This window comes from Heterodontus francisci, chromosome 44 (assembly GCF_036365525.1).
Source record: "Heterodontus francisci isolate sHetFra1 chromosome 44, sHetFra1.hap1, whole genome shotgun sequence".
Classification (NCBI taxonomy): domain Eukaryota; kingdom Metazoa; phylum Chordata; class Chondrichthyes; order Heterodontiformes; family Heterodontidae; genus Heterodontus; species Heterodontus francisci.
The window spans coordinates 17,204,211-17,231,576 of record NC_090414.1 but is presented as its reverse complement, the minus strand read 5'-3'; the positions used below and the strand labels follow the sequence as shown (position 1 = coordinate 17,231,576).

Below are 27,366 nucleotides of genomic sequence, written 5' to 3'. Positions count from 1 at the left end.
CTGACACTGAGACACACACATGGACTGTACAGGAGCTGACACTGAGACACACACATGGACTGTACAGGAGCTGACACTGAGACACACACATGGACTGTACAGGAGCTGACACTGAGACACACTCACGGAATGTACAGGAGCTGACACTGAGACACACATGGGCCTTACAGGAGCTGACACTGAGACACACACACATGGACTTTACAGGAGCTGACACTGAGACACACACACGGACTGTACAGGAGCTGACACTGAGACACACACGGACCGGACAGGAGCTGACACTGAGACACACACACATGGAATGTACAGGAGCTGCCACTCAGACACACACGAGCCTTACAGGAGCTGTCACTGAGACACACACATGGACTGGACAGGAGCTGACACTGAGACACACACATGGACTGTACAGGAGCTGACACTGAGACACACACATGGACTGTACAGGAGCTGACACTGAGACAGACACTTGGACTGTACAGGAGCTGACACTGAGACACACACACGGACTGTACAGGAGCTGACACTGAGACACACACGGACTGTACAGGAGCTGACACTGAGACACACACATGGACTGTACAGGAGCTGACACTAAGACACACACGGACTGTAGAGGAGCTGACACTGAGACACACAAGGACTGGACAGGAGCTGACACTGAGACACACACATGGACTGTACTGGAGCTGACACTGAGACACACACATGGACTGTACAGGAGCTGACACTGAGACACACACATGGACTGTACAGGAGCTGACACTGAGACACACACACGGACTGTAAAGGAGCTGACACTGAGACACACACACGGAATGTACAGGAGCTGACACTGAGACACACATGGGCCTTACAGGAGCTGACACTGAGACACCCACACATGGACTGTACAGGAGCTGACACTGAGACACACACGGACCGTACAGGAGCTGACACTGAGACACACACACATGGACTGTACAGGAGCTGACACTGAGACACACACACGGGCCTTACAGGAGCTGTCACTGAGACACACACATGGACTGTACGGGAGCTGACACTGAGACACACACATGGACTGTACAGGAGCTGACACTGAGACACACACTTGGCCTGTACAGGAGCTGACACTGAGACACACACACGGACTGTACAGGAGCTGACACTGAGACACACACATGGACTGTACAGGAGCTGACACTGAGACACACACACGGACTGTACAGGAGCTGACACTGAGACACACACTTGGCCTGTACAGGAGCTGACACTGAGACACACACACGGACTGTACAGGAGCTGACACTGAGACACACACATGGACTGTACAGGAGCTGACACTGAGACACAAACATGGACGGTACAGGAGCTGACACTGAGACACACACATGGACTGTACAGGAACTGACACTGAGACACACACACGGGCCGTACAGGAGCTGACACTGAGACACACACATGGACTGTACAGGAGCTGACACTGAGACACACACACGGGCCGTACAGGAGCTGACACTGAGACACACACATGGACTGGACAGGAGCTGACACTGAGACACACACATGGACTGTGCAGGAGCTGACACTGAGACACACACATGGACTGTACAGGAGCTGACACTGAGACACACATGGGCCTTACAGGAGCTGACACTGAGACACACACACATGGACTGTACAGGAGCTGCCACTGAGACACACACACGGAATGTACAGGAGCTGACACTGAGACACACATGGGCCTTACAGGAGCTGACACTGAGACACCCACACATGGACTGTACAGGAGCTGACACTGAGACACACACGGACCGTACAGGAGCTGACACTGAGACACACACACATGGACTGTACAGGAGCTGACACTGAGACACACACACGGGCCTTACAGGAGCTGTCACTGAGACACACACATGGACTGTACGGGAGCTGACACTGAGACACACACATGGACTGTACAGGAGCTCACACTGAGACACACACATGGACTGTACAGGAGCTGACACTGAGACAGACACATGGACTGTACAGGAGCTGACACTGAGACACACACACGGACTGAACGGGAGCTGACACTGAGACACACACATGGACTGTACAGGAGCTGACACTGAGACACACACATGGACGGTACAGGAGCTGACACTGAGACACACACATGGACTGTACAGTAGCTGACACTGAGACACACACACGGGCCGTACAGGAGCTGACACTGAGACACACACATGGACTGTACAGGAGCTGACACTGAGACACACACACGGGCCGTACAGGAGCTGACACTGAGACACACACATGGACTGTACAGGAGCTGACACTGAGACACACACATGGACTGTACAGGAGCTGACACTGAGACACACACATGGACTGTACAGGAGCTGACACTGAGACACACTCACGGAATGTACAGGAGCTGACACTGAGACACACATGGGCCTTACAGGAGCTGACACTGAGACACACACACATGGACTTTACAGGAGCTGACACTGAGACACACACACGGACTGTACAGGAGCTGACACTGAGACACACACGGACCGGACAGGAGCTGACACTGAGACACACACACATGGAATGTACAGGAGCTGCCACTCAGACACACACGAGCCTTACAGGAGCTGTCACTGAGACACACACATGGACTGGACAGGAGCTGACACTAAGACACACACGGACTGTAGAGGAGCTGACACTGAGACACACACGGACTGGACAGGAGCTGACACTGAGACACACACATGGACTGTACTGGAGCTGACACTGAGACACACACATGGACTGTACAGGAGCTGACACTGAGACACACACATGGACTGTACAGGAGCTGACACTGAGACACACACACGGACTGTAAAGGAGCTGACACTGAGACACACACACGGAATGTACAGGAGCTGACACTGAGACACACATGGGCCTTACAGGAGCTGACACTGAGACACCCACACATGGACTGTACAGGAGCTGACACTGAGACACACACGGACCGTACAGGAGCTGACACTGAGACACACACACATGGACTCTACAGGAGCTGACACTGAGACACACACACGGGCCTTACAGGAGCTGTCACTGAGACACACACATGGACTGTACGGGAGCTGACACTGAGACACACACATGGACTGTACAGGAGCTCACACTGAGACACACACATGGACTGTACAGGAGCTGACACTGAGACAGACACATGGACTGTACAGGAGCTGACACTGAGACACACACACGGACTGTACGGGAGCTGACACTGAGACACACACATGGACTGTACAGGAGCTGACACTGAGACACACACATGGACGGTACAGGAGCTGACACTGAGACACACACATGGACTGTACAGTAGCTGACACTGAGACACACACACGGGCCGTACAGGAGCTGACACTGAGACACACACATGGACTGTACAGGAGCTGACACTGAGACACACACACGGGCCGTACAGGAGCTGACACTGAGACACACACATGGACTGTACAGGAGCTGACACTGAGACACACACATGGACTGTACAGGAGCTGACACTGAGACACACACATGGACTGTACAGGAGCTGACACTGAGACACACTCACGGAATGTACAGGAGCTGACACTGAGACACACATGGGCCTTACAGGAGCTGACACTGAGACACACACACATGGACTTTACAGGAGCTGACACTGAGACACACACACGGACTGTACAGGAGCTGACACTGAGACACACACGGACCGGACAGGAGCTGACACTGAGACACACACACATGGAATGTACAGGAGCTGCCACTCAGACACACACGAGCCTTACAGGAGCTGTCACTGAGACACACACATGGACTGGACAGGAGCTGACACTGAGACACACACATGGACTGTACAGGAGCTGACACTGAGACACACACATGGACTGTACAGGAGCTGACACTGAGACAGACACTTGGACTGTACAGGAGCTGACACTGAGACACACACACGGACTGTACAGGAGCTGACACTGAGACACACACGGACTGTACAGGAGCTGACACTGAGACACACACATGGACTGTACAGGAGCTGACACTAAGACACACACGGACTGTAGAGGAGCTGACACTGAGACACACACGGACTGTAGAGGAGCTGACACTGAGACACACAAGGACTGGACAGGAGCTGACACTGAGACACACACATGGACTGTACTGGAGCTGACACTGAGACACACACATGGACTGTACAGGAGCTGACACTGAGACACACACATGGACTGTACAGGAGCTGACACTGAGACACACACACGGACTGTAAAGGAGCTGACACTGAGACACACACACGGAATGTACAGGAGCTGACACTGAGACACACATGGGCCTTACAGGAGCTGACACTGAGACACCCACACATGGACTGTACAGGAGCTGACACTGAGACACACACGGACCGTACAGGAGCTGACACTGAGACACACACACATGGACTGTACAGGAGCTGACACTGAGACACACACACGGGCCTTACAGGAGCTGTCACTGAGACACACACATGGACTGTACGGGAGCTGACACTGAGACACACACATGGACTGTACAGGAGCTCACACTGAGACACACACATGGACTGTACAGGAGCTGACACTGAGACAGACACTTGGACTGTACAGGAGCTGACACTGAGACACACACACGGACTGTACGGGAGCTGACACTGAGACACACACATGGACTGTACAGGAGCTGACACTGAGACACACACATGGACGGTACAGGAGCTGACACTGAGACACACACATGGACTGTACAGTAGCTGACACTGAGACACACACACGGGCCGTAGAGGAGCTGACACTGAGACACACACATGGACTGTACAGGAGCTGACACTGAGACACACACACGGGCCGTACAGGAGCTGACACTGAGACACACACATGGACTGTACAGGAGCTGACACTGAGACACACACATGGACTGTACAGGAGCTGACACTGAGACACACACATGGACTGTACAGGAGCTGACACTGAGACACACTCACGGAATGTACAGGAGCTGACACTGAGACACACATGGGCCTTACAGGAGCTGACACTGAGACACACACACATGGACTTTACAGGAGCTGACACTGAGACACACACACGGACTGTACAGGAGCTGACACTGAGACACACACGGACCGGACAGGAGCTGACACTGAGACACACACACATGGAATGTACAGGAGCTGCCACTCAGACACACACGAGCCTTACAGGAGCTGTCACTGAGACACACACATGGACTGGACAGGAGCTGACACTGAGACACACACATGGACTGTACAGGAGCTGACACTGAGACACACAGATGGACTGTACAGGAGCTGACACTGAGACAGACACTTGGACTGTACAGGAGCTGACACTGAGACACACACACGGACTGTACAGGAGCTGACACTGAGACACACACGGACTGTACAGGAGCTGACACTGAGACACACACATGGACTGTACAGGAGCTGACACTAAGACACACACGGACTGTAGAGGAGCTGACACTGAGACACACACGGACTGGACAGGAGCTGACACTGAGACACACACATGGACTGTACTGGAGCTGACACTGAGACACACACATGGACTGTACAGGAGCTGACACTGAGACACACACATGGACTGTACAGGAGCTGACACTGAGACACACACACGGACTGTACAGGAGCTGACACTGAGACACACACACAGACTGTACAGGAGCTGACACTGAGACACACACATGGACTGTACAGGAGCTGTCACTGAGACACACACACGGACTGTACAGGAGCTGACACTGAGACACACACACGGACTGTACAGGAGCTGTCACTGAGACACGCACATGGACTGTACAGGAGCTGTCACTGAGACACACACATGGACTGTACAGGAGCTGTCACTGAGACACACACACGGACTGCACAGGAGCTGACACTGAGACACACACATGGACTGTACAGGAGCTGTCACTGAGACACGCACATGGACTGTCCAGGAGCTGTCACTGAGACACACACATGGACTGTACAGGAGCTGACACTGAGACACAGACATGCACTGTACAGGAGCTGACACTGAGACACACTCACGGAATGTACAGGAGCTGACACTGAGACACACATGGGCCTTACTGGAGCTGACACTGAGACACACACACATGGACTGTACAGGAGCTGCCACTGAGACACACACACGGACTGTACAGGAGCTGACTCTGAGACACACACGGACCGTACAGGAGCTGACACTGAGACACACATACATGGACTGTACAGGAGCTGCCACTCAGACACACACGGGCCTTACAGGAGCTGTCACTGAGACACACACACGGACAGTATAGGAGCTGACACTGAGACACACACATGGACTGTACAGGAGCTGACACTGAGACACACACATGGACTGTACAGCAGCTGACACTGAGACAGACACATGGACTGTACAGGAGCTGACACTGAGACACACACACGGACTGTACAGGAGCTGACACTGAGACACACACATGGACTGTACAGGAGCTGACACTGAGACACACACAGACTGTACAGGAACTGACACTGAGACACACACACGGACTGTACAGGAGCTGACACTGAGACACACACATGGACTGCACAGGAGCTGACACTGAGACACACACGGACTGTACAGGAACTGACACTGAGACACACACACGGACTGTATAGGAGCTGACACTGAGACACAGACACGGACTGTACAGGAGCTGACACTGCGACACACACATGGACTGTACCGGAGCAGCCACTGAGACACACACGGACCGTCCTGGAGCTGACACTGAGACACTCACACATGGACTGTACAGGAGCTGCCACTGAGACACACACGGACCGTACAGGAGCTGTCACTGAGACACACACATGGACTGTACAGGAGCTGACACTGAGACACACACATGGACTGTACAGGAGCTGTCACTGAGACACACACATGGACTGTACAGGAGGGGACACTGAGACACACATGGACTGTACAGGAGCTGACACTGAGACACAAACATGGACTGTACAGGAGCTGACACTGAGACACACACACGGGCCGTACAGGAGCTGACACTGAGACACACACATGGACTGTACAGGAGCTGACACTGAGACACACACACGGGCCGTACAGGAGCTGACACTGAGACACACACATGGACTGTACAGGAGCTGACACTGAGACACACACACGGGCCGTACAGGAGCTGACACTGAGACACACACATGGACTGTACAGGAGCTGACACTGAGACACACACATGGGCCGTACAGGAGCTGACACTGAGACACACACATGGACTGTACAGGAGCTGACACAGAGACATGCACATGGACTGTACAGGAGCTGACACTGAGACACACACATGGACTGTACAGGAAATGACACTGAGACACACACACGGACTGTACAGGAGCTGACACTGAGACACACACATGGACTGTACAGGAAATGACACTGAGACACACACACGGACTGTACAGGAGCTGACACTGAGACACGCACATGGACTGTACAGGAGCTGACACTGAGACACACACACGGACTGTGCAGGAGCTGACACTGAGACACACACTTGGCCTGTACAGGAGCTGACACTGAGACACACACACGGACTGTACAGGAGCTGACACTGAGACACACACATGGACTGTACAGGAGCTGACACTGAGACACTCACATGGACGGTACAGGAGCTGACACTGAGACACACACATGGACTGTACAGGAGCTGACACTGAGACACACACACGGGCCGTACAGGAGCTGACACTGAGACACACACATGGATTGTACAGGAGCTGACACTGAGACACACACACGGGCCGTACAGGAGCTGACACTGAGACACACACATGGACTGTACAGGAGCTGACACTGAGACACACACATGGACTGTGCAGGAGCTGACACTGAGACACACACATGGACTGTACAGGAGCTGACACTGAGACACACTCAAGGAATGTACAGGAGCTGACACTGAGACACACATGGGCCGTACAGGAGCTGACACTGAGACACACACACATGGACTGTACAGGAGCTGCCACTCAGACACACACGGGCCTTGCAGGAGCTGTCACTGAGACACACACATGGACTGTACAGGAGCTGACACTGAGACACACACATGGACTGTACAGGAGCTGACACTGAGACACACACATGGACTGTACAGGAGCTGACACTGAGACAGACACATGGACTGCACAGGAGCTGACACTGAGACACACACACGGACTGTACAGGAGCTGACACTGAGAGACACACATGGACTGTACAGGAGCTGACCCTGAGACACACACGGACTGTACAGGAACTGACACTGAGACACGCACACGGACTGTACAGGAGCTGACACTGAGACACACACATGGACTGCACAGGAGCTGACACTGAGACACACACGGACTGTACAGGAACTACCACTGAGACACACACACGGACTGTACAGGAGCTGACACTGAGACACACACACGGACTGTACAGGAGCTGACACTGAGACTCACACATGGACTGTACAGGAGCTGACACTGAGACACACACATGGACTGTACAGGAGCTGACACTGAGACACACACGGACCGTATAGGAGCTGACACTGAGACACACGCATGGACTGTACCGGAGCTGCCACTGTGACACACACGGGCCTTACAGGAGCTGTCACTGAGACACACTCATGGACTGTACAGGAGGTGACACTGAGACACACACATAGACTGTGCAGGAGCTGACACTGAGACACACACATGGACTGTACAGGAGCTGTCACTGAGACACACACATGGACTGTACAGGAGCTGACACTGAGACACACACATGGACTGTACAGGAGCTGTCACTGAGACACACACATGGACTGTTCAGGAGCTGCCACTGAGACACACACCGGCCTTACAGGAGCTGACACTGAGCCACCCACATGGACTGTACAGGAGCTGACACTGAGACACACACATGGACTGTACAGGAGCTGACACTGAGACACACACACGGGCCGTACAGGAGCTGACTCTGAGACACACACACGGGTTGTACAGGAGCTGACACCGAGACACACACATGGACTGTACAGGAGCTGACACTGAGACACACACACGGGCCGTACAGGAGCTGACACTGAGACACACACATGGACTGTACAGGAGCTGACACTGAGACACACACACGGGCCGTACAGGAGCTGACACTGAGACACACACATGGACTGTACAGGAGCTGACACTGAGACACGCACATGGACTGTACAGGAGCTGACACTGAGACACACACATGGACTGTACAGGAAATGACACTGAGACACACACACGGACTGTACAGGAGCTGAAACTGAGACACACACATGGACTGTACAGGAGCTGACACTGAGACACACACATGGACTGTACAGGAGCTGACACTGAGACACGCACACGGACTGTACAGGAGCTGACACTGAGACACACACATGGACTGTACAGGAGCTTACACTGAGACACACACATGGATGGTACAGGAGCTGACACTGAGACACACACATGGACTGTACAGGAGCTGACACTGAGACACACACACGGGCCGTACAGGAGCTGACACTGAGACACACACATGGACTGTACAGGAGCTGACACTGAGACACACACATGGACTGTACAGGAGCTGACACTGAGACACACACATGGACTGTACTGGAGCTGACACTGAGACACACACATGGACTGTACAGGAGCTGACACTGAGACACACACATGGACTGTACAGGAGCTGACACTGAGACACACACATAGATTGTACAGGAGCTGACACTGAGACACACACACGGACTGTACAGGAGCTGACACTGAGACACACACGGACCGTACAGGAGCTGACACTGAGACACACACATGGATTGTACAGGAGCTGACACTGAGACACACACACGGACTGTACAGGAGCTGACACTGAGACACACACGGACTGTACAGGAGCTGACACTGAGACACACACGGACCGTACAGGAGCTGACACTGAGACACACACAGGGACTGTACAGGAGCTGACACTGAGACACACACATGGACTGTACAGGAGCTGTCACTGAGACACACACATGGACTGTTCAGGAGCTGCCACTGAGACACACACCGGCCTTACAGGAGCTGACACTGAGCCACCCACATGGACTGTACAGGAGCTGACACTGAGACACACACACGGGCCGTACAGGAGCTGACACTGAGACACACACATGGACTGTACAGGAGCTGACACTGAGACACACACACGGGCCGTACAGGAGCTGACACTGAGACACACACATGGACTGTACAGGAGCTGACACTGAGACACACACACGGGCCGTACAGGAGCTGACACTGAGACACACACATGGACTGTACAGGAGCTGACACTGAGACACGCAGATGGACTGTACAGGAGCTGACACTGAGACACACACATGGACTGTACAGGAAATGACACTGAGACACACACACGGACTGTACAGGAGCTGACAGAGACACACACATGGACTGTACAGGAGCCGACACTGAGACACACACATGGACTGTACAGGAGCTGACACTGAGACACACACTTGGCCTGTACAGGAGCTGACACTGAGACACGCACACGGACTGTACAGGAGCTGACACTGAGACACACACATGGACTGTACAGGAGCTTACACTGAGACACACACATGGACGGTACAGGAGCTGACACTGAGACACACACATGGACTGTACAGGAGCTGACACTGAGACACACACACGGGCCGTACAGGAGCTGACACTGAGACACACACATGGACTGTACAGGAGCTGACACTGAGACACACACATGGGCTGTACAGGAGCTGACACTGAGACACACACATGGACTGTACAGGAGCTGACACTGAGACACACACATGGACTGTACTGGAGCTGACACTGAGACACACACATGGACTGTACAGGAGCTGACACTGAGACACACACATGAACTGTACAGGAGCTGACACTGAGACACACACATGGATTGTACAGGAGCTGACACTGAGACACACACACGGACTGTACAGGAGCTGACACTGAGACACACACGGACCGTACAGGAGCTGACACTGAGACACACACATGGATTGTACAGGAGCTGACACTGAGACACACACACGGACTGTACAGGAGCTGACACTGAGACACACACGGACTGTACAGGAGCTGACACTGAGACACACACGGACCGTACAGGAGCTGACACTGAGACACACACAGGGACTGTACAGGAGCTGACACTGAGACACACACACGGACTGTGCAGGAGCTGTCACTGAGACACACACATGGACTGTACAGGAGCTGACACTGTGACACACACATGGACCGTACAGGAGCTGACACTGAGACACACACAGGGACTGTACAGGAGCTGACACTGAGACACACACACGGACTGTACAGGAGCTGACACTGAGACACACACACGGACTGTACAGGAGCTGACACTGAGACACACACATGAACTGTACAGGAGCTGACACTGCGACACACACATGAACTGTACAGGAGCTGACACTGAGACACACACATGAACTGTACAGGAGCTGTCACTGAGACACACACACGGACTGCACAGGAATATCGGCGAGGACGCCGAGGTGGAAAGTCTGTGTCCCTCTCGTTATGAACGGTCACAGTGTGCAGTTGGGACACAAATCAGCCACAATTGGTCGAACAGGCCGGTGGCGGCTAAGCGGGCCTACTCCCGTTTGTACGGTAACCGACCCTCCTGCCATTTGGCGCAGTTTCTCCCCATCTACTCTCGTGAAACGCCTCAGAAAGCCCGCGGGAGATCAATCCCAACAACACGTACCTTCACAAAATGAAAGAGTGAGGGCCCGAAACCAAAAAAATGTCGGCCTGCTTTGGCTTGTGTCCAAGATTTAATTTTGGACGAAAACGTATTTCCTTTGCATGTTCCAGGATAAGACACGGTTTGTAATGTTGTGTGACTGGCTGTCCGATTTAATACTCAGCTGTGCTGAAATCCTGGCCCATCCTATCTCCTTTGTGACTGAGCAATGAAGTATACTTTTCTACAAACAGTCCCTGACAGCACTTCAAACTTAACCTGGACTGCATTGACTATTCATGAGATTAATGTGTCCTTTCCCTCAAAAAAAAAACCCACAAGTTAAAAAGTGAGCTCCTGTGCCACCAAAGCCGCCGAAGGTCATCAGGCGTCGAATTAATAATGTCTTGTTATCCTGCGGGCGGAGAAAATGAATTATTCTCCTGGCCAATTTCTTTTGATCATCGCAAGGCCTACACTTCAGGTCAGCCTGGGCTCCCTGCAGAGAAGGCCTCAGACAAGACGGAGCTGGCGTTGCCAAGGTTACGCCTGTGGTTATCAGGCCGGCCTGGCCTAATCCGCTGTCAGGAGTCTCGTGAAGGGGTGCCTGCTTTGTACCTCCGGCCTGATTGATCCCCGTCAGAGCCTCCCGGGCGCCCTGGGGAAACAGGCCTTGACAGGCCTATGGGAGCATAGGCCGCGAATTGTCGCAAGCAATGCAGGCAAATCAAATCAGGAACGTTAATTAATGCCGGGCCCTGATAATGGAGGCCATGGCAACAATATTAATAAAAAGGTCACAAACGGCCCTCAAAGAACTCCTTAATTGTCATTTAATCCATTAACTTCACCCAGGGAGCAAGAGGGGCAGCTGGATTAACCTGATGTGGAACGGTCAACGTTATCGGGACTGCTGACACAGCTTTTACAACAGCTTGCATTTGTATAGCACCTGTAATGCAGGAAAAGCGTTCCAAGGCGTTGCACGGGACAACATTTGACCCCGGGCCACAAATCAGGAGATATTAGGGACAGGCGACCAAAAGCTCAGTCAAAGAGGTCGGTTTTTTAAGGAGCGTCTTAAAGGAGGAGAGAGAGAGAGAGAGGCGGAGAGGTTTAGGGAGGGAATTCCAGAGCTCGGGGCCCCCCAGGCAGCTGTAGGCACGGCCGCCAATGGTGGAGCGATGGGAATCGGGGGATGGACAAGAGGCCGGAATTGGAGGAAGGCAGAGATCTCGGAGGGTTGTGGGGCTGGAGGAGGCGACAGAGATAGGGGGGGGTGGGGGCGAGGCCGCAGAGGGATCTGAAAACCAGGCTGAGAATTTTATAATGGAGGCGTTGCCAGACTGGGTGCCAGTGTAGGTCAGCCAGCGCAGTGGGTAATGGGTGAATAAAAGTTAACTGGCTATTTGGAGCGTTAACTGGCGATGAGTTGCTGTTGTATACAAATTGTGGCTGCTGGTTCATCTCTGGCTCCAGGTCAAAATGAGCCAGTGTCATGTGACTGGTTTTCAATCTCTCTACTTAGCTTTGATACATCTTTGACAATTTGAAGTGCACAGGCTGTCGTTAGACCCGAGACGCACAAAACTATCCCCAAAGGACTCGGCCAGCACTGACATAAAATGAGCGAGAAAATTGACGCAACTGAAAAGACACAACATGATGGAAACTGACACAGCGTGACGGACACAGCGTGACGGACAGTGCGTGACGGACACAGCGTGACGGACACAGCGTGACGGACAGTGCGTGACGGACACAGCGTGACGGACACAGCGTGACGGAAACAATGTAACGGACACAGCATGACGGACACAGCGTGATGGATGCAGTGTGACGGACACAACGTGACAGACACAGCGTGACAGACACAGCGTGACGGACACAGCGTGACGGACACAGCGTGACAGACACAGCGTGACAGACACAGCGTGACGGACACAACGTGACGGACACAACGTGACGGACACAGTGTGACAGACACAGCGTGACGGACACAACGTGACGGACACAACGTGACGGACACAACGTGACGGACTCAGTGTGACAGACACAGCGTGACGGACACAGCGTGACAGACGCAGTGTGACAGACGCAGTGTGACAGACACAGCGTGACGGACACAGCGTGACGGACACAGCGCGACAGACGCAGCGTGACAAAATGACAGGCTGGAGCAGTTTCGTTCGTAAGCCTCACTCAGGCTAAACTGGACCAAGCAAAGCCCCCACAAACAGAAATTTCCTGCCTTCATATAGCACCTCTCATGACCCCAGGTCATCCCGAAGTCACAGGTCATCACAGCCAAGGAAATGCTTCTCGAAGGGCCGCCATTCTTGTCGGAATCGTGGCAGCCAACCTGTGCACAGCAAGATCCCACAAGCAGCAATGAGTTCGAGACCTGATCATCTGTTTTTAGTGATGTTGGTGGATGGATAAATATTGGGGAGAATTCCCCCCTGCTCTTCTTCCGACAGTGGCCGCGGGATCTTTTACATCCACCCGAGAGGACAGACGGGGCCTCGGTTTAACGTCTCATCCGAAAGATGGCACCTCTGACAGTGCAGCACCTTAAAACCGACCTCTTTGGCCAAGCGTTTGGTCTCCTGCCCCCAATATCTCCTTATGTGACTCGGTGTCAAATCTTGTTTGATTACACCCCTGTGGAACAATGTACTGAGTTAAAGCCGCTATGCCAATGCAAGTTACTGTTGCTGCTGGGGCCACAACCTTCTGATTGTGAGACACGAGTGACACCAACAGAGCTGTCGAAACGCGATATGGAGGAATCTCTGTGTAGAAATTCTAGCCACACTGAACAGACAGCAGCAACACTAACGGAGAAATTGAATTATCAATGAATAGGGTGAGGTGTCATTTTCAAATGGCAGTTCAAATGAATTAATGAACGAACAGATTATTTGTTATTTATTTAGGTGTAGTTACAATGAGACTCAGGTGCTCAGGGAAGGGGATATTTATAGCTATCTGTGCCAGCTTTGTACAGAAGAGGGATGTTTCTGAGCAGTTTTCACTCTCCCGGGGTGCGCTGAGGGACTGACACCATCTAAAATTGTCCCGAGGCCAGCCGGCTGCCAGCTGGGCCTCTCTGAAAGGGGCCGGAAGCCGGGGGCAGACTATTCGACTGCACGGGCATCGCGGCTCAGCCTTATTCCATCCCCCAGAGCTTCCCAGTGACGGGTCGGGGGAGTGTGAGGGGAGGGAGGTTGTCCCGGGATATCAGTCGGAAATGGGAAGCCTGATTGGGGGCTTGTGGGCGGGGTGGGTGGGGGCGCGGGGTGGTGGGGGAGTGGTCCAGCTTATCCCGGCTGAGGGCAGCTTTTCTTTTTCGAACGAGCGCGGCAGTTTTTTTTCTCCCCGTCGCTGCTATTGAACTGCGGGGTGCTTCACAGTGGGCAGCGACACGGTGCTCAAGGACAACAAGTTGCATTTAGGTAGCCCCTTTTAGGCCGCAAAAGCATCCCAGGGTGCTTCACAGGAGCGGTTTATCAAACACAATTTGACCCCGAGCCACGTAAGGAGATATTAGGGACAGGCAACCGAAAGCTCGGTCAAAGAGGTCGGTTTTAAGGAGCGTCTTAAAGGAGGAGAGAGAGAGGCGGAGAGGTTTAGGGAGGGAATTCCAGAGCTTAGGGCCCCCAGGCAGCTGAAGGCACGGCCGCCAATGGTCTGCAGAGAGGGGAAGGGTTGCTAGATGGCAATCTGCCCCACCCTCCGTGGCCCTGGTGTCCCTGCCCATCGGTACAGATCGGCAAAACCCTCCAGGCAGTATAGTCACAAGCAGCTCAGGACTCTGTTGCTGTGACAACCTGCTCCAAGACAGAAAGGACTGAGTCAGTGGCACAAACAGAATTGGGTTTCACGTCAAATCAGATTTGATAAAGGAATGCAACTGCCCAAACCATCCCGGAATTCCTTGTCATTATATTTTTAAAAATGGGATTTATTCAGCCACAGGACCCGCAGTGCCTCCTTTGCGGACAATAGCTGGACAGCGAAGGGGCTCAGTGCCAGCAGTAATGCCTCTGCACCAGAGTTTGGGGGTTTGAGCACCCTCTGCAGGGACTTAAGCACAAAATCTAGACTCACACACCCTTTGCAGTACTGAGGGAGTGCTGCACTGTCGGAGGGTCAGTACTGAGGGAGTGCTGCACTGTCGGAGGGTCAGTACTGAGAGAGTGCTGCACTGTCGGAGGGTCAGTACTGAGAGAGTGCTGCACTGTCGGAGGGTCAGTACTGAGGGAGTGCTGCACTGTCGGAGGGTCAGTACTGAGGGAGTGCTGCACTGTCGGAGGGTCAGTACTGAGAGAGTGCCGCACTGTCGGAGGGTCAGTACTGAGGGAGTGCTGCACTGTCGGAGGGTCAGTACTGAGGGAGTGCCGCACTGTCGGAGGGTCAGTACTGAGGGAGTGCTGCACTGTCGGAGGGTCAGTACTGAGGGAGTGCCGCACTGTCGGAGGGTCAGTACTGAGGGAGTGCCGCACTGTCAGAGGGTCAGTACTGAGGGAGTGCTGCACTGTCGGAGGGTCAGTACTGAGGGAGTGCTGCACTGTCAGAGGGTCAGTACTGAGGGAGTGCTGCACTGTCGGAGGGTCAGTACTGAGGGAGTGCCGCACTGTCGGAGGGTCAGTACTGAGGGAGTGCTGCACTGTCGGAGGATCTGTACTGAGGGAGTGCTGCACTGTCGGAGGGTCAGTACTGAGGGAGTGCTGCACTGTGGGAGGGTCAGTACTGAGGGAGTGCCGCACTGTCGGAGGGTCAGTACTGAGGGAGTGCTGCACTGTCGGAGGGTCAGTACTGAGGGAGTGCTGCACTGTCGGAGGGTCAGTACTGAGAGAGTGCCGCACTGTCGGAGGGTCAGTACTGAGGGAGTGCTGCACTGTCGGAGGGGCAGTACTGAGGGAGTGCTGCACTGTGGGAGGGTCAGTACTGAGGGAGTGCCGCACTGTCGGAGGGTCAGTACTGAGGGAGTGCTGCACTGTCGGAGGGTCAGTACTGAGGGAGTGCTGCACTGTCAGAGGGTCAGTACTGAGGGAGTGCTGCACTGTCGGAGGGTCAGTACTGAGGGAGTGCCGCACTGTCGGAGGGTCAGTACTGAGGGAGTGCCGCACTGTCGGAGGGTCAGTACTGAGGGAGTGCTGCACTGTCGGAGGGTCAGTACTGAGGGAGTGCCGCACTGTCGGAGGGTCAGTACTGAGGGAGTGCTGCACTGTCAGAGGGTCAGTACTGAGGGAGTGCTGCACTGTCAGAGGGTCAGTACTGAGGGAGTGCTGCACTGTCGGAGGGTCAGTACTGAGGGAGTGCCGCACTGTCGGAGGGTCAGTACTGAGGGAGTGCCGCACTGTCGGAGGGTCAGTACTGAGGGAGTGCTGCACTGTCGGAGGGTCAGTACTGAGGGAGTGCCGCACTGTCGGAGGGTCAGTACTGAGAGAGTGCTGCACTGTCAGAGGGTCAGTACTGAGGGAGTGCCGCACTGTCGGAGGGTCAGTACTGAGAGAGTGCCGCACTGTCGGAGGGTCAGTACTGAGAGAGTGCCGCACTGTCGGAGGGTCAGTACTGAGGGAGTGCCGCACTGTCGGAGGGTCAGTACTGAGGGAGTGCTGCACTGTCGGAGGGTCAGTACTGAGGGAGTACTGCACTGTCGGAGGGTCAGTACTGAGGGAGTGCCACACTGTCAGAGGGTCAGTACTGAGGGAGTGCCGCACTGTCAGAGGGTCAGTACTGAGGGAGTACAGCACTGTCGGAGGGTCAGTACTGAGGGAGTGCCGCACTGTCAGAGGGTCAGTACTGAGGGAGTGCCGCACTGTCGGAGGGTCAGTACTGAGGGAGTGCCGCACTGTCGGAGGGTCAGTACTGAGGGAGTGCCGCACTGTCGGAGGGTCAGTACTGAGGGAGTGCCGCACTGTCGGAGGGTCAGTACTGAGGGAGTGCCGCACTGTGGGAGGGTCAGTACTGAGGGAGTGCCGCACTGTCGGAGGGTCAGTACTGAGGGAGTGCCGCACTGTCGGAGGGTCAGTACTGAGGGAGTGCCGCACTGTCAGAGGGTCAGTACTGAGGGAGTGCCGCACTGTCGGAGGGTCAGTACTGAGGGAGTGCCGCACTGTCGGAGGGTCAGTACTGAGGGAGTGCCGCACTGTCGGAGGGTCAGTACTGAGGGAGTGCCGCACTGTCGGAGGGTCAGTACTGAGGGAGTGCCGCACTGTCGGAGGGTCAGTACTGAGGGAGTGCCGCACTGTCGGAGGGTCAGTACTGAGGGAGTGCTGCACTCGTGGAATCCTACTGTGCATAAACTGGCTGCCATGTTTCCCCACAGCATCACAATGATAGCTTTGTGGAAGTACCTAACTGGCTCTGGAGCATTTTGAGATACCCCAAAGGATGTGAGAGGCGCTGTATAAATGTCAGCTCTCCCGTAATCTATTTTATGGGCGAGGTCAGTGGCCGTAGCTTCATGAATCTACAGCAGAGGGTGATCACAGAAGAGATTTACTGGAATGGTTCCGTGGATGAGGGATTACAGTTACGTGGAGAGACCGGAGAAGCTGGGAGCAGGGAAGGCCGAGGGAAGATTCGATCGAGGTGTTTAAAAGCATGTAGGGTTTAGACAGAGTAAATAAGGAGAAACCGTTTCCAGTTGGCTGAAAGGTCGATAAGCAGAGGGCACAGATCGAAGGCGATTGTTAAAAGAACCAGAGGCGACATGGGGAGAAACCTTTTTTACCCAATGAGTGGTTAGAATTTGGAATGTGCTGCCTGAGAGGTGGAGACAGATTCAATCAGGGCCTTCAAAAGGGAATTGGATAAATACTTGAAGGGGAAAGAAATCGCAGGGGTGTGGGGAAAGAGCGAGGTGGGGGTGGGGGGGGGTGGGGGGGGAGTGGGTCTCACTGGATGGCTCTTCGAAAGAGCCAGTACAGACTCGATGGGCCGAATGGCCTCCTTCTGTGCCACTATTCTATGATTCTAGCAGCTGAGTGCGGTGCGATGAGAATAAAAGTTGTCTTCCTCAGCTATCGCAAAGGACAGCCCTGCATCGACGAGGGATCCACTCCCGTCCGGCCTCCCATTACCCGCCCTCCCTCCCCCGTCAACCTCACCTCACCCAAAACTCCGCTGCGCCCCCCCCGTGTCCTAACCCGCACCGAGTGCCGTTCACCCATCACCACCCCCCCGCCCCACCACCCCCCCCCACCGTGCTCGCTGACCTGACACTGGCTCCCGGACCTGGCAGTGCCTCCGTTTTAAAATCCTCATCCTCGTTTTCAAATCCCTCCACGGCCCTCGTCCCCTCCCTATCTCTGTCACCTCCTCCAGCCCCCCACAACCCTCCGAGATCTCTGCGCTCCTCCAATTCCCGCCCTCTTGTCCGTCCCCCCGATTTCCCATCGCTCCACCATTGGCGGCCGCGCCTTCAGCCGCCCGGGGGGGCCCCGAGCTCTGGAATTCCCTCCCTAAACCTCTCCGTCTCTCTCCCTCTCTCTCTCTCCTCTCTCTCTCTCCCCCTAAAAAACCGACCTCTTTGACCGAGCTTTTGGTCTCCCGTCCCTGATATCTCCCTCTCTGACCCCTTGACGATCTGTGAAGCAGCCTGGGTCAGTTGACGGTGCGAAAAGGCGCTATATAAATGCAAGGCTGTTGTTGCTCCCGCCGTGCCGGGCCCAGTCAGCCTGGCGCACACGTGTGACTGCACCACCAGCTGGCAAACCCCCTGCCAGAAAATGGAGTGTCACGCCCCTTCAAACGAACGAGCCACGTCAATGCCGGGTTGACCCAGTGTTGGCTGGTGTGGAGGGTAAAGAGAGGAACGGACAGGAATGGCCCAGTGGGTAACTCTCTCACCTCTGACTCCGAAGGTTGTAAATTCAAATCCCACTCCAGCGGAATACACTCAGCAATCCAGGCAGACGCTCCCAGTGCAGTGCTGAGGGAGCACCGCACTCTCAGAGGTGCCAACTTTGGGAATGAGGTATTAAGTTGAGGCCCAGTTGTTGAGTAGATCCACGGGCGGGGAAAGTGGAGTTTGAGGTCAAAGATCAGCCACGGTCTTATTAAATGGCAGAGCACAAAGGCTCCCAGTGACAGGACACACACAGTCTAAGAAGGCGATGGCCCCACTCAAGGGCAAGTTACCTTTTCCGATGCCCTCTCTTGTGCGGGTTTTCATTGCCCCCTGAGAGCAGGTTGGCAGGCTGCTGGGCAGCGTTTGCAGGAGACGCAAGAGTTAGTGCCACTGTCCTACAGTCTCCTCGTTCCTCTTGCCCTTCCCACCATCACCTCTCAGCTCCCATCAACAGGAGTTGAGCTCCTTTTGATATGGTAATCAGTGCATCTTTTCATCTTAGTCGAAGGGTTTGAAGCACTGGGTCCTGAGTTCAGTCTATCATTAGGCTCTTAGCTTCAATAGCACACTCCAACTATCAGAGAATGATTTGCATTACAAAGATGATACCTAGACCTTGGGGCAATCTCCCGATCCCTTTGTTTTACTGGCTGCTTTAATATGTCTCCCCTTCAACTCCCCTTCCCACCCAGCCGCCTCAAAACCCCAGGCTAATTATTTGCTGCACGCTGTTACGCAGGCCCAGATCGTCCTCCGTCACCAACAACAACTTGCATTTATCTGGCGCCTATTAAAGCAGTAAAACGATCCCAGGGTGCTTCACAGGAGCGTTGTCAAACGAAATATGACGCCGAGATATCAGGAGAGGTGACCAGAAGCTCGGTAGGTTTTTAAGCAGCGTCTTAAAGGAGGAGAGAGAGAGAGAGAGGCGGAGAGTTTGAGGGAGGGAATTCCGGAGTTTAGGGCTGACGGGTGAACGGGACTCGGTGTGAGTTAGGACACGGGGACAGCAGAGTTTGGGATGACCTCAAGTTTACAGAGAGTAGAGTGTGGGAGTGCGTTGGAATAATCAAGTCTGGAGGTAACAAAGGCATGGATGAGGGTTTCTGCAGCAGATGAGCTGAGGCAGGGGCGGAGTCGGGCACTGTTAAGCTACCCAACTGGCCATTCTTCATTAGTGAGCAGCACGGAGAGTAATGGGGAGCTGTTCAACTCTAAGAGCATCACAGGTCCAATCCCGTTCTCACCTGATACCCCCACATATGCACTCTCCAGTTGGCATCATTGCTTAGTGAGCAGGATTAGGAATCCACTGGTTTTCCCCGACTGTCAACACAGAGAGAAGCTGACAGTGGCCCCCTACAAGTGAGAGATTGAACTGAGCCTCTTCTCATCTCTTTCAATGTTCATCTATCCATTGATCCATCCATCTATTCCTCTATCCATCCATCCCTTCGTCAATCCATCCCCGATCCCTCCATCCATCAATTCGTTCACCCATCCCACCATCCTCCGATCCCTCCATCAATTCGTTCACCCATCCCACCATCCTCCTATCCCTCCACCCTCCTCTCTATCTCCCCAGCCACAGATTATGAACTGGAGGATGATCTCATTTCTTCTGGTGATCCCTGCACGTTTTCCGGCACGCCTTACTTTTATTGGCTGAAATTCCGCAGTCGTGAAAGAGAGATGAGGCTCACAGTGAACCAATCAGCGAGCCACAGGCGTCCCAGGCATACCCACTCGCGCATCTCCAGTGGCATTGCTCGCAATCAGTGCAAGGAACCGCTGTCGTGCACGCTACACCGTGAAAGCCGGGGTGGGGGGTGGTGGGGTGGGGAATGCGATGCTGTTGTATAATGTCACCCCCAACAAAGCCTGTGGTCCTCATCCCAGAGCACAACCTTTCCCCATTCTTTTGTATCACTCCCCGACTCTCCAACCTTCCTCAGCAGGCAGGTTTCAGTGTAACCCCCCCGTGCTTTGCCCCTGACACCGAGCCACATAAGGGGAGATATCAGGGACCGATGAGCAAGCACCGAAAAAGAGGAGAGAGAGAGAGAGAGAGAGGCGGAGAGGTTTCGGGAGGGAATTCCAGAGCTTAGGGCCCCCCAGGCAGCTGAAGGCACGGCCGCCAATGGTGGAGCGATGGGAACATGCAGGAGATCAGAGGAGAGATTGGGAGGAGGAGGTTACAGAGAGAGGAAGGGAGAGGCCATGGAGAGAATTCCGCACGGCGGTGAAACATTTAACCCGGAGAGTTGGAGGATCGCCAGCTATTGTAGATCAGCATAGGAATATTGGGAACAGGAGGAGGCCATTCAGCCCCTCAAGCCTGTTCCATCATTCAATTTGCTCATGGCTGATCTGTAATTTAACTCCCATCTCCCCGCCTTGGTTCCATAACACTTAATCCACTCACCCAGCAAAAATCTATCAGTCTCAGGTCTGACATTTTCAATTGAGACCCAGCCTCGACAGCTTTTTTTGGGGGAGAGAGTTCCAGATTTCCACCCCCCCCCCCCTCCCTGCCCCTTTGTGTGAAGAAGCGCTTCCTGACATCACCCCTGAACGGCCCTGGCTCTACATTTAAGGTTCTGCCCCCTTGTTCTGGACTCTCCCCCCCCGACCAGAGGAAATAGTTTCTCTCTATCGACCCGATCGAATCCTTTAATCATCTTAAACCCCTCGATTAGAATCACCCCCTTAATCTACTACACTCGAGGGAATACATCCACCCGAGAGGGTAGACAGGCCTTGGTTTTAAACCTCATCCAAAAGACAGCGCCCTCCGACAGTGCAGCACCCCCTCAGTACTGACTCTCTGACAGTGCAGCACTCCCTCAGTACTGACTCTCTGACAGTGCAGCACTCCCTCAGTACTGACTCTCTGACAGTGCAGCACTCCCTCAGTACTGACCCTCCGACAGTGCAGCACTCCCTCAGTACTGACGCTCTGACAATGCAGCACCCCCTCAGTACTGACCCTCTATTGGAAGAGTGGGTGGGGGGGTATTCTCCCCGGTGTCCTGGGGCCGATATTTATCCCTCAACCAACATCACTAAAAACAGACAATCTGGGTCATTATCGCATGGCTGTTGTGGGATCTTGCTGTGCACAAATTAGCTGCTGCACTTCCAACATGACAACAGTGACGACACTTCAAAAAGCGCTTTGAGCCGTGCTGAGGTGAAAGGTGCAATAGAAATGCGAGCCTTTCTTTCCTTAACTTCAGTCACTCTCAGCCTGAGGTATGCTGGAGAGGCACAAGCGAGTCCTTTTAAAAGGGCCGCTGAGTAAATCTCGGGTTGGCCCGGGCGTTTGATGGCAATGGGACGCTCTGCGACTGAATTAGACTTGCTCGGGGAATGAGTGTAGCCGCTCCCTGTTTACAATTGCCGGGTGCTGCGTCAAATGTTCAGCACCTTTGAACAAGCACGGCAAGATCCCACCCAACAGCATTTAAGCAAGACGTGCATTTCTGTCGCCCCCCCCCCCCCCAACCTTTCGCCATCTTGGGAGGTCCAAAGCGCTTGACAGCCAATGAAGTACGTCTGAGGTGCAGTCGCTGTTGTAATGCAGGAAACGGGGGGGGGAGCGGGGGGGGGGTGGGGGGGGGGGGCGGCCAATGCGCGCACAGCAAGATCCCACCGAGATCGATGCGATAATGACCCAGATCGTCTGTTTTTCGTGATGTTGGGTTGAGGGGTAAATATTGGGCCCCGGGACACTGGGGAGAACTCCCCCCCCACCCACCCTCCCCCCCCCCACCCCCCGCCACCACCTGCTCTTCTTCCAATAGTGGTCATGGGATCTTTTACATCCACCTGAGAGGGCGGACGGGGGCCTCGGTTTAACCTCTCAGCTGAGAGACAGCATCTCCGACAGTGCGGCACTCCCTCGGTATTGGCACTGGGAGCAGCGGCCTGGATTATGGGCTCAAGCCTCTGAAGTGGGGTCTCGAACACGTGCCCCTTCTGACTCAATAACAACAACTTATAGTTTCTATAGCGCTTTTAACCTCATTAAATCCCCCCCTCCCCCCCCCGCAACGATATGTGGCGGGATCTGACCCCGAGCCACAAGAGGACATATTAGAGACAGTGCAGGTCAGCGAGCACAGTGGGGGGGGGTTGATGGGGGAGTGGGTCTCGGAGGTGGAGGTGGCGCCCATTGGGTTGAGCAGCTTGTGCCAGCCTGCCGCCAACTCCCTGTCACTTGAAGCGCCTGGGGGGGACGTTGCCGTGTGATTATCTTCTGTAAGGGGTGGGTGGGAACGGTGTGGTGTGCGACTTTGGAGCTCAGCACCAGCTCGGTAGTTTCATTTGTTCATTCTGTCTGTCAAAATTAGACGGGCAAGCGAAGATCACAGCTGCTTCTTGTCCAATTGAGTGGTGCCTGAGGGAGGTCCGCACATCACTTGTCAGGAGGCATATTTACTGCATTCCAAGCGCAGTACAAAGCCTTCCAGGCAAACAAAGAGCCAGCTCCCATGGCAACAGCGCCGTCTTCCTCGGCAGCTGCTCATCGGGAGCCTCTGACAGGGTCCACAATTATTGCATCGCTTCGCTCCGGCCTAGCGGGGAATTAGAGCTGTCAGCGCAACCCCGTCGTCACTTCGGGGCCGGAGGAGGCCATTCAGCCCCTCTCGAGCCGGACCGGGAAGCAGTGTTGGTCGGCCGGCAGGGGTGGGGGGGTGGTTCGGGGTGACGGGCGAATGGATCTTTGCTGTGGGTTAGGTTAAGGTTAACCGCCCGGCGACCACTTTCCACCAGGAGTCACTCTCAATAAACGCTGGCCGTATTTTCCGCCGGATCTAACTCTGCCAGCTAACCCATTACCAAACCCGGCCGAGGCTGGGGTGGGGGGGGGGGGGCGGTCATTGCTAAACTGTGTACCACACCACGTTAGACCAATTAGTCAGTCAGTCATTTGGGAGCCCAAATCACATAGAGTGAGGAAGGCTTGCTACACAACTCTTCAGGGCTTTGGCGAGACCACACCTGGTGTGACTGTGTACATGTTTGGTCTCCGCGCCGAAGGAAGGGTGCACCCGTCTTGGAGACCGAGGGGCAAGGTTCACGAGACTGATTTCTGGGATGAGGGGTCGGCCATTTCGGACTGAGATGGGAAGAAATTTCTTCACTCGGAGGGTGCTGAATCTTTGGAATTCTCCACCCCAGGGAGCGGCGGATGCTCTGTCGTTGAGTACATTCAAGACTGAGATCGAGAGATTTTTGGACACGGAGGGATAGAACGGGAAAGTGGAGGTGAGGGAGCGGATCAGTCACGATCTTATTGAATGGCGGAACAGACTAGAGGGGCCGAATAGCCTCCTCCTGCTCCCATTTCTTATGTTCTTATCTCGAATAAAGAACTTCTGAAAGTAAGCACCCAGGTTGCCTTCGCACCTTTCATGACTTCACGCTGTCTCAAAGTGCTTTACAGTCAATCAAGTTGTTTTTTTGACGTGTCTTTACTGGAAATGTGGCAGCCAATTTACGCACAGCCAGCTCCCACAAACGGCAATGTGATAATGGCCCCGATCATCTGTTCTAAGTGTTGGTTCAGGGATAAACTTTGGGCCCAGGACAACACCCACACTGCTTTTCTTCCCCAAAAAAACCATCAGATCTTTTACATCCACCTGAGAGGGACCTCAGTCTAACATCTCATCCGAAAGATGGCATCTCCGACAGTGCAGCACTCCCTCAGTACTGTCCCTCTGACAGTGCAGAACTCCCTCAGTACTGACCCTCCGACAGTGCAGCACTCCCTCAGTACTGCCCCTCCGACAGTGCAGCACTCCCTCAGTACTGCCCCTCCGACAGTGCAGCACTCCCTCAGTACTGCCCCTCCGACAGTTTCTCAAGCGGGTCCGATCGCTGTCACCCGCTGATGCAGCCGTGAGAGCGTGGTACCTACAGAGGTTCGGCTGACATTCCTGAGAGAGATTGGAAGGGAAATAATGGCGAATTCGAACCATGGTGCAATGTTTTCACAAGCCTTAGAGAGCTTAGGGGAAGGCTTGGAGAGGTGAGGAGACCCACGGTGTTGAGCGGCCTGTGAAGAGCATGTTGGAGTTGGAAGTGGTGCACTGGATCCTGGATTCAAGGCTGGGGTAGATATCGGAGGAGGCGGAATGTGTAAGACAGAGCGACAAGAGTGGGAAGGTCAGAGGGCAACTGAGCAGAGTCATAACAGCAAAACACAAAGAGAGAGAAAGAGACAAGATGGCTTGAGATGGGATTGAGAGAACAGCCAGAGAGATGTGAGAGGATTTAGTTATCGATGTCAAACCTGCCCCTGGTAAAATGCTCGGCTCCCAGCAACAAGGAGCAAGAATTATGAATACAGATTTTGCTTTTGATTAAAAACTTTCTTAATCATTTGCTACATAATTCATGGATGCACCATACAAGTCCCAGGAGATGTGTGATTACTTCCAGCACATTACGCACATCTCGGCTGCAGAGCACAAGATACAGCAGAGCAGCAGAAACAAATCCCACTTGCTTCAGGGCATGATGGGCAGGACGTGACCAGCGATGGGCCCAGAGCCAAAGTCCTCATGGTGAGCAGGAGAAGGCTGTTCAGCCCCTCGAGCCTGTTCCGACATTCAATTCGATCAGGGCTGATCTGTATCTTAACTCCCATCTGACCCACCTCGGTACTCGGTAATCATCTTCAACCCCCTCGATTAGAATCACCCCCTTAATCTACTACACTCGAGGGAATACAAGCCCAGTCTGTACAAACCTGTCCTCGTAATTTAACCCTTTCAGTCCCGGGATCATTCTGGTGACTCTGCACTGCACCCCCTCCAAGGCTGATATATCCTTCCTGAGGTTCGGGGCCGAGAACTGAACACAGTTACTCCGGATGGGGTCTGACCAGAGCTTTATATAAACTGTAACATCACTTCCACCCCTTTTGTATTCCAGCCCTCTCGAGATAAAGGCCAACATTCCATTAGACTTTGATATTATTTTTTGTACCCGTCCACTAGCTTTTAGTGATTTCTGTACACGGACCCCGAAATCTCTCTCTTCCTCCAAGTTCCTAGCTCCTCGTCATTCAGCGCAGACTCGGATCATTTTTTCCGATGTCCAAAGTGGGTGGGTTCGCACTTTGCCCCGTCTTGAACTCCATCCGCACCAGCCTCTCCTCTTCCTTCCGACAGCCGCTGCCCCTCACTGGGTTGCGGTTTCATGCCCGATGGCCGCCCCGTTCACCATTCGTCGCCTGGGCACTGATGGCTCTTCCACTGTGTCAGCATCACTGCCTGTCCTTCTCCTGGCAGTGACGTTGACAGCTATCAAAGAGGATCAGACATGGGGTAGAAGTCATGCTTCTGCTATACAAAGCCCTGGTTAGACCACACCTGGAGTTACTGGGAGCAGTTCTGGGCACCACACCTTAGCAAGGATATATTGGCCTTGGAGGGAGTGTCAGTGTAGATTTACAGAAATGATAACTGGACTCCAAGGGTTAAATTACGAGGAGAGATTACACAAACGAGTGTTATATTCTCTGGAATTTAGCAGGTTAAGGGGTGATTTGATCAAAGTTATCCAGATATTAAAGGTAGGGCAGATAGAAACGATTTCCGCTGGTTGGGGAGTCGAGGACTAGGGGGCAGAGTCTAAAAATTAGAGCCAGACCTTTCAGGAGTGAAATGAGGAAACACTTCTACACAC

At 53.8% G+C, this 27,366-nt stretch overlaps 1 protein-coding gene across 1 annotated transcript in view; it reads left to right on the top strand.

Annotated features, from left to right (window-relative positions):
* LOC137355989 (neurexin-2-like) overlaps positions 1–27,366 on the top strand; it is a 1,490,911-nt gene that overhangs the window by 1,311,741 nt on the left and 151,804 nt on the right. Inside the window, exons 15-19 of the mRNA XM_068021690.1 lie at positions 12,270–12,401; positions 18,136–18,415; positions 20,402–20,544; positions 22,793–22,917; positions 26,141–26,240. Coding sequence (XP_067877791.1) covers positions 12,270–12,401; positions 18,136–18,415; positions 20,402–20,544; positions 22,793–22,917; positions 26,141–26,240 — 780 coding nt within the window. The remainder of the gene's footprint in view (positions 1–12,269; positions 12,402–18,135; positions 18,416–20,401; positions 20,545–22,792; positions 22,918–26,140; positions 26,241–27,366) is intronic.